The sequence below is a fragment of the Dendropsophus ebraccatus genome, chromosome 4 (genome assembly GCF_027789765.1).
Source record: "Dendropsophus ebraccatus isolate aDenEbr1 chromosome 4, aDenEbr1.pat, whole genome shotgun sequence".
NCBI lineage: Eukaryota > Metazoa > Chordata > Amphibia > Anura > Hylidae > Dendropsophus > Dendropsophus ebraccatus.
The window spans coordinates 56,354,427-56,367,825 of record NC_091457.1 but is presented as its reverse complement, the minus strand read 5'-3'; the positions used below and the strand labels follow the sequence as shown (position 1 = coordinate 56,367,825).

The following is a 13,399-nucleotide window of genomic DNA, read 5'->3' as shown; positions in this document are numbered from 1 at the left end:
TCTTGCGGCGTTCCGGTCTTATACCGTCACCGCATGCGGGGGTCGGGTCCTGGGATGCCGGTCTTGTAGTTGCCGGGTGCGGGGCCTCCTCTTCTCCTACGGGCCGCGACTTCCGGGGTCCGGCCCGTGACTTCCGGTTTCGCGGCCTCCTCTGTCCGCACGCCGCTCTTCCCGGTCTTTTTTTGTATTTCCCGCGCGCGGTCTTCTTTCCCGCGCGGGCCGACGCCTGACGTCACCACGCACGCACGTGACGCGTCACTCCGCTCGTGACGCGCTCCTGTGCAGCCCGGTCGGTACAGCAGACTGCAGCTCCCCGGTCGCAAGAGCCCTCATTCTGTGGGACTACAGCCCCCAGCCTGCCGTTCCTGGCCAGCTTCTTCTGCTCATCTTGCCCTCCGTCCTGTGCCCTGACCGGACCTCGGCCTTTTTTTGTCCGGATTTGTCTGGTAAGGCCTCTCTGGGACCCTTATGCCTGGTTGTCTTTTCTATTACTGTCCTGAGTTTTTCACTGTATGTTTTTCTGTTATTCTGCAGGCTTTTTGGTTACTTCTTAGTCTCCAACAGCTGCCTGCCTGAAGGAATTCACTAGCTGGCTGGTTTTTCTAATATAGATATATATATTTAATTTTTTTCATTATGTCTGACTCAAGATCTGAATCCACACGCCGCCAGCATCCTCCTCCTTCCTCTGTTACCTACTATTTCTGTACGTCTTGTAACACTAAATCTGCTTCTGGCCACTCTCAGCCTCTCTGTGCTGCTTGCTCCATGCAGTCCTGTTCGTCTTTGTCCCCTACTCAGGACCCCCCACCGGAGTCTGAGGAGTCTGCCCCGGCCTGGGCGCGCTCTCTCTGCCAGTCAGTGTCGCAGATGGCTCAGTTGTCTCAGTCTGTGGCGGCCGCCCTCGACCGCCTGTCTGCTACTTCTTCAGCGCCCGCCCAATCCCGACCGGCAGTCAGTGGCGTCCGTCCCGGCAGGAGCCGCTCCCACAAGCGTCCTCGCCGTGCCTCTTCTCGCTCTTCCTCTGGCTCCCCTGGAACTAGCCTGGCCCCCACGCATCTCTCTCCTAACAGGCGATCCCATTCGCCAGGAGATCTGTCGGATTCAGAGTCGGTTTCCAACTCTGATCCTGAAGATGTTTCTCACGCGGCTTCCACTGTGGACAGCCTTGTGGCCGCAGTCCGCGATACCTTCCAGTTGAAGGATGCTCCGGACCCATCGCCTGCTGATGAGGTCTTTTTCCATAAAAGCGGCCACCGTGTCCGCAGCACTTTCCCCAGTCACAAGGAATTTGATGACCTGTTTTCCAAATTTTGGAAGACCCCAGACAAGCGTTTCTCTAAGCCTAAACACTTGTCGGTTCTTTATCCTTTCCCCGAAGACCTCGTGTCTCGCTGGTCAGGTCCGCCTTCTGTGGATCCCCCGATCTCTCGGCTGACCAAGGTCACGACTCTTCCGCTGGACAATGCGTCGTCTCTTAAGGATTCCACTGACAGACGCACTGAGTCCTTAGCTAAGTCAGCTTTTGAGGCCGCTGGCTCCTCTCTCCTTCCCACACTTGCTTCCACTTGGGTGTCTAAGTCCATTTCAGTGTGGGCTAAGCAACTGAGGGACGGCCTTACATCTGGCGTATCGGCCGAGGACTTGGCCGACCTCGCCCAACAGGTTCAGGACGCGGCTCAGTACCTCTGTTCGGCTTCTCTGGACGCTGCAGCCTGTTCGGCTTTTGCGTCGGCCAATATTGTAGCCATTCGCCGGTCCTTGTGGCTTCGGGAGTGGCGGGCTGACAACGCTTCCAAGCGTTCTCTCACCAGTCTTCCTTTTGCGGGCTCTCGTCTCTTCGGGAAACGTCTGGATGACATAATTTCCGATGCCACGGGGGGGAAGAGTACCAATCTTCCCCAGCAGCGCCCCAAGCGTCAGGATCCCCGTCGCAAACCAGGCTCCTTTCGTTCCTTTCGGTCGCTTCCGCCGTCTCGCTCCGGAAAGTCGGCGGCCCCTCAGAACAAAAGGTCCGGTTTCTCTAAGAACCGTTCTTCCTGGCAGGCGCGATCTGCCGCCTCCCGCCCACCCTTTAAGCCTGGCACCTCCAAGCCCTCCTCCTCCTGAAGGTTTTCCTCCACCCGGATCTCCTCAGGTGGGCGGCCGCCTCCTGTTGTTCCGGGAGGTCTGGCTTGCTCATGTTCAGGACGCCTGGGTGCGAGAACTGATCTCACAGGGTTACAAGATCGAGTTCGTTTCCGTTCCCCGCGATCGTTTTTTCCTTTCTCGTCCTCCCAGGTCCCCTGCCCTGGCGGACGGTTTTTTCCAGGCCATCCCTTCCCTCCTCTCGAAGGGAGTGATTGTTCGCGTCCCTCCTCTTCAACGGTTCCGCGGGTTCTATTCGAACCTATTCGTGGTTCCGAAGAGGGACGGTTCGGTGCGTCCGATTCTAGACCTCAAGCGTCTGAATGGTCACGTCCGACTATCTCACTTCCGGATGGAGTCCCTGCGTTCTGTGATCGCATCTCTGGAGCCAGGCGAGTTTCTTTCTTCGGTGGATATTCAGGACGCGTATCTTCACGTGCCGATTTATCCTCCTCATCAACGTTTCCTGCGTTTTGCAGTAGGGGAAGAGCATTATCAGTTTGTGGCTCTTCCGTTCGGCCTGGCTTCGGCTCCGCGGGTTTTCACGAAGACCATGGCGGCTGTCATGGCTCTTCTTCGGGCTCGAGGTGTCTCAGTAACTCCTTACTTGGACGACATACTCGTCAAAGCCCCATCCAAGGACCAGAATTTAGAGAGCCTCCACATCACCCTGGATACGCTCTCCCGCTTCGGTTGGCTGCTCAACCGTTCCAAGTCCTCCCTGGTCCCTGCCCAGTCCATCGTTTTTCTGGGGATGCGGTTGGATTCAGTACAGGCCCGCGTTTTTCTTCCAGAGGACAAGTTGCAGTCCCTTCAGGCCAATATCAGAGCTCTTTGCAGCCACCGCCCTGTGTCCATACGTTCCTGTATGAGGGTTCTGGGGAAGATGGTGGCGTCTATGGAGGCGATCCCTTTTGCCCAGTTTCATTCCCGCCCCCTGCAGCTCTTCCTGCTGTCACGGTGGGACAGGTCACTCCCCTCTCTAGATCGGAGGGTGAAACTACCGGCTCGCCTCCGCCAAGACCTTCAGTGGTGGTTACGGTCTCCGAGCCTCTCTCTGGGTCGCTCCTTCCTTCCCGTTCATTGGCAGATTGTGACCACCGATGCCAGCCTGCGGGGCTGGGGAGGGGTTTGGAACGATCTGACGGTTCAGGGAACCTGGTCGGCCAAGGAAGCTTGCCTCCCCATCAACATCCTCGAACTGCGGGCGATTCGGCTCTCCCTTCTGCACTGGCAGACACAGCTCCACGGTCTCCCCGTTCGGGTGCAGACAGACAACGCCACTGCAGTGGCTTATGTGAATCATCAGGGCGGGACCCGCAGCAAGGCCGCCATGATGGAAGTGGCGCTGATCCTCTCCTGGGCGGAGGAAACCGTGCTTGCCTTGTCCGCTGTTCACATTCCGGGTGTGGACAACTGGATGGCCGACTATCTGAGTCGTGCACGGGTGGATCCAGGGGAATGGACCCTGCATCCCGAGGTGTTCTCCCAGATCTGTCGCAGGTGGGGGACACCGGATGTGGATCTGATGGCGTCTCGCTTCAACCACAGACTGCCGAAGTTCGTCTGCCGGACGAGGGACCCTCTGGCTCTGGCCTCGGACGCCTTGGTGATTCCCTGGCGTCAGTTCAGCCTCCCTTACATCTTTCCTCCTCTCCCGCTTCTGCCGCGGGTGGTGAGAAAGATAAAGTCGGAAGGACTTCCGGTAATCCTCGTGGCCCCGGACTGGCCACGGCGCGCCTGGTACACGGATCTCGTGAACCTCGCCGCCGACGTCCCCTGGCGTCTACCAGACCGACCGGATCTTCTCACTCAAGGTCCGCTCTGCCACCCGCGTTTAGCCACGCTACGTTTGACGGCGTGGCTGTTGAAACCTGGATTCTGAAATCACGTGGTTTCTCTGATGCGGTCATTAGGACCATGATCAGGGCCCGGAAGCCTGCATCGGCAAGGATTTATTATCGTTGTTGGAAGGCTTTCCTCCGTCACTGTGAGGCCTGTTCTGCGCCTCCACTTCCCTTTTCTCTGGCGCAACTCCTGGCCTTCCTCCAGGCAGGTCTGGACGCAGGCTTAGCTCTGAGCTCTCTTAAGGGCCAGGTTTCTGCCCTTTCAGTTTTTTTCCAGAGACCATTGGCGTCAGTTCCTCAAGTCAGGACTTTTCTCCAAGCAGTGGCGCGCATTGCACCTCCTTATCGGCACCCAGTTCCCCCGTGGGATCTGAATCTCGTCCTGGATGCTATGCAGTCCCCTCCGTTTGAGCCCCTCCGGGAAGTGCCTTTGGCCATCTTGTCCTTTAAGGTGGCTTTCCTGGTGGCGGTTACGTCTGTCCGGAGGATTTCGGAATTGGCAGCCCTTTCTTGCCGCCCTCCCCTGCTGGTGTTGCACCAGGACAAGGCGGTACTTAGGCCCGTGGCTTCTTTTCAGCCCAAGGTGGTTTCGCCTTTCCACCTCAACGAAGATATTGTTCTTCCCTCTTTCTGCCCGGCCCCCTCTCATCCAAGGGAGCGCGCGCTCCACAAGCTGGATGTGGTCCGCGCCCTGCGCATCTATCTCTCCAGGACAAAGTCTCTTCGACACTCGGACTCACTCTTTGTCATCCCTGAGGGTCCTCGAAAGGGGTCAGCAGCGTCTAAGGCGACCCTGGCTCGCTGGGTCCGCTCCGCCATCGCTCAGGCTTACCGGAGTAAGGGTAAGTCGCCCCCGTTCCGGATTGCAGCTCACTCGACTCGTTCGGTTGGGGCTTCCTGGGCCATTCGTCATGGGGCCTCAGCTCTTCAACTCTGTAAGGCCGCCACGTGGTCCTCGCTGCACACCTTTTCTAGGTTTTACCGTGTGGACACGTTTGCATCGGCCGATGCGAGTCTGGGCCGCATGGTCTTGCAGGCAGCAGTGGCTTCTTCCTCTTCTTAGCTCCACTCTGTCTCTTCCCACCCAAGGGACTGCTTTTGGACGTCCCACGGTGTCTGTGTCCCCCAATAAGACGCACGAGAAAGGAGGAGTTTTTACTCACCGTAAACTCTCTTTCTCGTAGTCTTCATTGGGGGACACAGCACCCACCCTCTGTTGTCTGATTAAGGTTGCCTGTTGGCCTGTGTTGTTTTTCAGATTTTGAGTGTGGACTGTTTTTTCTTTATGGTTGTTTCGGCTCCTCCTACTGCTTTTTCACTACTGAATTAGCTCAGTGCCAGTGGGCGGGTATAGCCTGCTGGGAGGGGCCGACTTGTTTTGTTTTTTCTTAGTGTCAGCCTCCTAGTGGCAGCAGCCTATACCCACGGTGTCTGTGTCCCCCAATGAAGACTACGAGAAAGAGAGTTTACGGTGAGTAAAAAACTCCTCCTTTTCCAGAAATCAGCTGATCACTGATATAACAAGGTAAATTTAGGTTGGAATATGTGGTTAGTCTGTGATAATCCCAGAAACCAGGAACATTTAAAGGATAAATCCCACAAAATGTAAAACTTAATGGAATGGAAGAAAGGGGGTGCGGCTACATAATAAAGTATACTTACCCATCCCCATGTCCATGATATTTCCCCACACCCGGAGACTGGGTTGTACCCAGGAAAAGCATGAGGTTAAAAGTCCCCCCTTCCCCAGCACCTGCTTCTTCCTGTCTCAGTAAGGCAGGCACAAGGGGGGGGGGGGGGTGTTCATGTGAAGGTGAGGAAAGATACCCCCCCCAAAAAAAAAAAACTTACTGAACCTGGCCGGCAGAATTGATCAGAGTCTTGCCTCCTTCCTTTACTGGATGCCAGTGGGCTTTATGGTCTGGGGAGGTGGTCCCGGGCAAGGTTGGGGGCACTGTCTTCCCCTCCAGGGGTAGTGCAGTGGCTGTCTGCTGTAACCGAAAGTAGGCCTGGGCACCCCCTTCCAGCTTCCAATTCGTGGGACCTCCTCTTAAATCACATCTTGGTAAGAAAAAAAAATAACCTTTTAATATCACTTTAAATGTTTTGTCTAATAGGTTACTACACCTAACCTTCCCATAGAACTTCAGACTTTGGAACCCTTGGTGGTACCCCAGTCTTCCCCTACCCGTGAGCGATCTCCTGATGTTATATCAAGTGCTTCCACAGTCATATCCCAGGATATTCCAGAAATTGCCTCTGAGACACTACAGAGAAGTTTCCCATCATCTATATCTGTCGGTGTTGTCCAAGAAGAGAATTGTGCATCTAATCAAGCACCAAGCATGAGCTCTGCAGCCTCCGCATTACAGCTTCTATCAACTCGTAGCCGGAATACATCCGAGCTTGGTCTAAGGCCACTGGAATTTCCATCTTCCATGTCTGATAATGAGTTGATCAGTGCTCCATGTCTAGAAAATGCAAGCCTTATGGACCAGAAAGATGATGTTATTTCCCAGCCGTGGCCAGCAGCACCTGATATAACAAGAGAAACCAAAAACAGTTTAATAGAAAGGTATTTTTTTTAAAAATAGTTTTCTTATGGTAATTTTTCTGAATACGAGTATACACGAAATGGGCAAAAGTATGTGGATACATGTCATAGTTATTGAGTTCAGCCATATACATTGCATTGCATGGAATCAAGTAAAGTAGGTCACATTATCAGTCATTTGGCCTTTAGTATGTTCTGTAAATTGGATCCATGTAAACAAGTGCCAGATTAAAATTCTTTTATGTTCTCTTTTTTTTTTTTTTTTTTCTTTATAGTGATCATGATGATGAAGTGGGCACATTTGCAGCCGCCATGAATAGTTTTGGAGGGAAGGGACAAAGTCCACGTTTGCTTGTGAAGGATTGGAATACCCAAGTATCCCCACATTCTTCCCCCAAACCTTACAAGAAGTCCCTGAAAGATGACATGTATGTCTTGCATAAATCCTGCTCTTGGTGCTTTAGTCGTATTTTAGTAGGCTGTAATCTTTACATAAGCTGGAAATGTTTCCATAAAACATTTAATATTGGTTATTGAGATTGAAATAGACGTTAGTACTTTTGTTTATCAATTTTTTTCGATTTATTCGTTTTTTTCCAGAGACCTGCCATTGTCGCCAAAAATACCTGAAAACCAAGTAAGTGTCTGACTCAAATGCAGGTGTATGTGTTTGTTAAATTTATTCAGAGCCATATGTAACACAGAATATACATTTGTATAAGAAATTTTTTTGCAGTATTTCTATAAATCTTTACAGACAAACTTTGAACATGGGGAACTGATGTCTCTTCTGTACATTCAACAAAGAGAACTTTCAGAGCTTCGGCAAAACCAGATAGAGCTCATGCAGAGACTCAGTGATCATTTAGACACAGTTCAGAGTTCTATCATGGGCCATGTGGAACGTGTAATTGAATCTCAGCAGCAACAAGAACGTATCCTTTGTTGATGTTTGTCACTTTTAAAAAAATTCTCCCATATGTATTCTAGCAGTGTATTTGTTTTTTTTCCCAGCTCAGCCTCATTGACATACATTTAATTACTGAAGCTGGGTCCTGCGACCACCAGAAAATTGCAAGCTTTCATATGTATCATGAAACATTTACATGCATCTCCTAAACCTATGTGAACTGTATGATTACATGATCACCTACCAGTTCCCTCATGGCAGCTGTTAGACCCCCTTCCCTCTCAGCTTCACCTTCCTTGTACAGAGTTACTAAAGAGATTTTCTTTTACCCATTCTAAGGGATTAGGAGTGCAGTCGTTTAGTAGGTGAGTCCATACAGTGACTGCATAGGTCTAAAACTCTCTTGACCCGCAATGCTTGTGTCTGCTGTGTGCAGATTCTCTAGTGGATCTTATGAGATGCTTGTATGAGTTGACTGAGAGAAATATATAACAATGAGGCAGTGGGAAGCTGCAGACTATGTCACTGATCTGTCACTTGCTGCACTTAGGACTCACTGTAGGTTTAGTGTGATGAGACTGCCCACTCTGTCTCTGCATAGAGAAAAAATTTCAGTTGCATTAGGAGCTCCATATTAGATGGCAAGGAGAAGTCAAGACAACTCATAAATGGCACATAAGCTAAAATAGGTATACAAGGCATCTACGTTATTCTTTATTGGCCTATTCTGTAATATAAGCAAAAAAGAAAAGCCTGTTAACACATCAGCGAACACTAAATATTTTTGTTGCCCTGCAGTCAAATGAGTTTTGGAGTTTATCAATATTAGTGCTTTAAAGACTGACTCTACTATTCTTCCATCGTTCTGTTGTACAAATAATATCTAATAATTACTCAAATGAGCGGGTTAACATGTGACTAGATACCACAGTATTTCATTTTTTCCCAGGAAAGGTTCAACCATTTGACATGTGTTACTGCAAAAAAAATATAACTAATATAAGACAAACAAGTCCGTCTAAAATAAAAGGAAATTTTAACAATATTACTTTGCAGGAAATAGAGGAAGGAAACAATTGTGATAAGGCTATTGGAGAAAGCAGTGCGGTAGTGTCAGAAAGTAGGTGTTTCCCCCACAGTTTGTAGTTTGATGTATAGCCTTGCATGTCTCCGACAGAAATATCTTAAAACCTTAACTAAGTTTTCCAGAAAGGAGATTAGATAGAATCCTAAGTGACGGACAGCAGAGAAATGGTCAACTACAAGAATACCTTTCACAGCAGCTTTCTCATTCTCTTTCTGGCCCTGTCTGCAATAGACTTGATAAAACCGTCCGAGAAGAGTTTAAGAAGACCATTCCTCAGTGTAAGTAAAGTGTTTGTGTTTTCTGCATTTTTAACTCCTAATTCTTTATTTAATCTTAAATGGATCAACCATACTGAATACTGGGCACCATCAAAATTAACTTAAGGAATCATCAGACATAGTTCCCCTTTACCTTCCTGGACCAATTGTTTTTCTATCAGCAGGTTAGAATCATCTAACCTGCTGATAGGTTCCCTTTAAGACCTGGTATAATATATCCTTGAGAGGGGAGGACTGCATATGTGCACACATCCACAGTTTCCTTTGTCTACATTCATGGAATTTATATTTACCCAAATTTTACTTTGATTTGATGGATTATTCAGAGTGTTTAAACACATAAAGCGGGTACATTTCTATGCCTACAAACCATTATAACAAACAACGGCAGATTCCCAACATTGGTCCTTTTACTTAGAGACTGATGATGCAAGATGTACCTAAGAGAGATGCATAGGATACACACTGATATGCCCTTATTTAACTGAGAAAGCCATAGGTCTTCAAATAAGCAAATCAGGACCCTTAACTACACAATTTGATCTTTTTTTCACTTAGGTTGCCCTCAACCTTCACTGCGTTGCTGCTGTACAACTTCTTTCACACTCACTAACGGCTTCAGCCTGGAACTTGGGCTCCTCTCAATCCCTAAATTTAATCTCCATAGAATGGCATGTTAGGGCAGTCATGTTTCTCAGATTTCTGTCACTTCAGTATGTGACAGTGTTTTATCCCTGAAGTCAGCAGCAACTTCTTCAAACTTCTCTTTTCTACTGTGAACAGAACCACACAGAACAGACTCCACCCACAGCCAGTGTCACACACAAACTGCACTAACCACTCACCTATAGTGTTATACACACCATAGCATTACATTGCTATATGACTAAGGGTTAGGTTAACCCAAAACATGTCGGATGTGTGACATCTTATTTGTTCATTAATAAAATCCCCAGCTTTATCTGACACACTGGTTGTAAGACACGCAGATGCTTTATAATCCAGCTCTGCTGCAGAATATGGAGCAAATTCACAAAATAATCGAGCCCAACTTTTATTTTAAAATCCACAAAATGCACTTTCCAATTCTCCGATTTTTTTTTTTTTTCCTCACTTAATGTGAATGAGCTACCTAAAATAGTCAGCACAAACCATACTTTGTGAATATAACTTGATTGAATTTATTGTGTTATTTCTTCACAAGGCATCAGCAAGAGTCTGGACCCAGTCACTGCACAGCTTGGCAGCACAATTGCAACAAAACTGACTTCTATTGAGGGATCACTAAAGGAAAACATTGCCAAGATGGTTAAATCTAAGGTAGAGAATTCTTAATTTGCTATTTTGGCTGGTAATACTTCTAGTGCTTCAATCAAGTGTGATTGTGACATTGTCTGAGGGCATTGCCTGTCCCAGTGTTGTAATCGTTGGGTTTGTCATCACTATAGACAGCCCTGGACACAATAAAGCTGTTTGTGACAGGGCTATCACAAACACGTTTTGGATTTAAAAATGTAAAAAAGATACACAGAATTCTTCTCTGGGTCGGCCATTCTGAAATCGCACCAACATACATGCAGTTGTTTCGGCTGCATAGAAGCCACGGTAGTGGAGCCAGCCATTATGTTTGTAATCCATTTTACAGTTTCCCTGTCCTTATTACTTTCAAAATCTAAATCAGCAGAGGATGTGATATAAAGCAAGTTTCCAATTTACATTCATTATTTTTTTTTTTTTTAGTTATCGGGCTGTAAAACAAAGCTAAACTTACCAGACATCCAGGTCCAGTCTCCTAAAGGCAGATTTTCTGTCTTGTGCTGGTTGGAAAAAGAGACTAAACACATGAGTTCCCGGCCAGTACGGAGAGTCGCGGCACGATGTGTCCATCAGTCACAAGACTGCTTTCTCTGAATTCACAGATGACCTGGAAAACTCTGTACTTCCTGTGTTTAGACTCTTTGTCTAAAAAAAAAAAAAAAAAAGCAGAGTCTAAACACAGGAAGTGCCATGTTTTTCATGATGACTACTGTTGATTTTGTTTTTTTACAGTTATAACAACAGGTACACTTTATTTGTAAGGAGTTTTAATTGTGTAAGGAGTTTTAATTGTGTTATCTGTGTAAAAATCTGTATGTTTTTGTTTTTTCAGAACATTACAGATGCTATTGCCAGAGCAGTTGCTGATGCGCTTCATGTGCCAATGCATACAGCCTATAGAGAAGCCTTCCAGAATACTGTGCTTCCAGCGTTTGAGAAAGGTTGTCAGTCTATGTTCCAGCAAATAAACAGCAGCTTCAAACAAGGCACCCAAGAGTGTAAGTTCTTGATTTATTTTTGGATTCTGTATTTTCTCAAATATATGGTATTACTATGTTACAGAAAAACACAAAAATGGCAAGACATCAACCCAATACAGATTTGAAAATCACTTAAAGCAGCTCCCCAACTGCTAAAGAAAATCTCCATAAAAATAAGGCTCTTGGTATACTGTTTGCAAATAGTGTGTACTAGGGCTGGGCGATAATGGCCTAAATCAATATTGCGGTTTATCGTACATGTAGCCGCGGTAACGATAAATTGAACGATAATTATGACACGCCCCCTTTAAAAGCCACACCCCTTTGAAAACCCCATTTTCCGATGGTAATACAAACGTGAATTTACTCCATAGAACAATGTGCAGCAAACTTCACAAGTAATACACAATATTTTGGCACCTCCTACACCATTTTCAAGTGGCACTTGAAAATGGCATAGGAGATGCCAAAACATTGTATATTACTTGTGAAGTTTGCTGCACATTGTTCTATGGAGTAAATTCACGTTTTCACGTTTGTATTACCATCGGAGTATTTTTTACTAGCTGACTTGATCCAAGGTCTGGGATTCGTCTGCTGGCACCCACAGTTTGTTTATTGTGCTGCCTATATTTTTTGCTATATCTATCTTTATACTGTGGGGAGATTTATCAAACAAGGTGTAAAGTGAAACTGGCTGTTGCCCCTAGCAACCAATCAGATTCCACCTTTCATTTTCCAAAGAGTCTGTGAGGAATGAAAGGTGGAATCTGATTGGTTGCCGGGGGCAACTGAGCATGTTTGATAAGTCTCTCCGTGTGTGTGTGTGTGTGTGTGTGTGTATATATATATATGTATATATTTATATATATATATATATATATATATATATATATATATATATATATATATATATATATATATATATATATATATATATATATACATACATACATACATACACACACGTCCAAAATTAGGGTACCGGCACTCCAAATGAAGAATAAGTGTTTTATTTCAGCTCACAGGAACAAACTAGCCAAGGCTAGTTTGTTCCTGTGAGCTGAAATAAAACACTTATTCTTCATTTGGAGTGCCGGTACCCTAATTTTGGACGTGTATATTCTGCACTCGAGGATCCACAGTGCAGGGGTGGCACCCACTCTCCTTATTTACTGCCCGGGTGCCATGGACTTTTGTTGTTTGTGTAGGAGATAGATAGATAGGACATAGATAGATAGGACATAGATAGATAGGACATAGATAGATAGGACATAGATAGATAGGACATAGATAGATAGGACATAGATAGATAGGACATAGATAGATAGGACATAGATAGATAGGACATAGATAGATAGGAGATAGAAAGAAAGATAGATAGGTAGGTAGGTAGGTAGGTAGGTAGGAGATAGATAGATAGATAGGAGATAGATAGAGAGATAGGACTCCTATCTATCTATCTCTTTCTACCCAATATCTGCCCCCAGTCACAAGCTGTTCTGGACCCCCCCACCCCCTCTCCCACACATACACTTGGGGTCAGGTATAGGTCGGCACCTCCATGCTCCACCGGGTCTCTCTCTCTCTCTCTCTGTCTCTGTCTCTGTCTCTGTCTCTGTCTCTGTCTCTGTCTCTGTCTCTCTTCCTCTTCCAGCACTTCCAAAAGATAACGGGACGCCGAGGATTCCTGTGCGGTGCCTGGTGGGGGGAGGATGTGCCGACCCATACCTGACCCCAGCAGCCACTTTATGTACGGGAGAGGGGAGGCAGGGCACACCGTGCAGCTTCCAGCGCCACCCGGAAGCAGCGGCAGCGCTGAGCACACAGCACGCCTGGGCGCAGCCTGTCACATCTCCAGTCCTCCTCCACAGGAAGATTAAACGGAGTGGAGGAGAGCATGCGGCCGCCGAGGAGGAGGAGGAGGAGGAGGAGGGAGGGGGGAAATACCGCAGATACCGTCCTGGCAGAGTTCAGGTCGGTTAACCAACGCCAGAGACGGTATCGGTATTTTTGCGGTATACCGCCCAGCCCTAGTGTGTACTATACATGCCCAGGATGGGACCTACACTAAACTCTGGCCTCTCCTAGGCTAATAATAAGCTTTGGGCATACAGGATCCAACCAATACCGGCAAATATAAAATATTACTGGGATATAAATAGCAAATCAACTAGTTTTAACAAAGTATACAGTGAGTTGTTTTTCTTTTTTCCATTTTGGGCCACTTTTTTTTTTTTTTTTACTATTAACAATGATTTAAGTGGCCTCACAAAAGATGCAATAATCATGTATATAA

The 13,399-nt window shown here is 47.1% G+C and overlaps 1 protein-coding gene across 2 annotated transcripts in view; it reads left to right on the top strand.

Annotated features, from left to right (window-relative positions):
- The window catches only part of EDC4 (enhancer of mRNA decapping 4), a 45,319-nt gene that overhangs the window by 24,982 nt on the left and 6,938 nt on the right, over positions 1–13,399 (top strand). For both annotated transcript variants that reach the window (XM_069965887.1, XM_069965888.1), the window contains exons 18-24: positions 6,092–6,549; positions 6,804–6,956; positions 7,129–7,165; positions 7,286–7,463; positions 8,648–8,803; positions 10,008–10,123; positions 10,953–11,118. In XM_069965887.1, the coding sequence (XP_069821988.1) occupies positions 6,092–6,549; positions 6,804–6,956; positions 7,129–7,165; positions 7,286–7,463; positions 8,648–8,803; positions 10,008–10,123; positions 10,953–11,118 (1,264 nt within the window). The remainder of the gene's footprint in view (positions 1–6,091; positions 6,550–6,803; positions 6,957–7,128; positions 7,166–7,285; positions 7,464–8,647; positions 8,804–10,007; positions 10,124–10,952; positions 11,119–13,399) is intronic.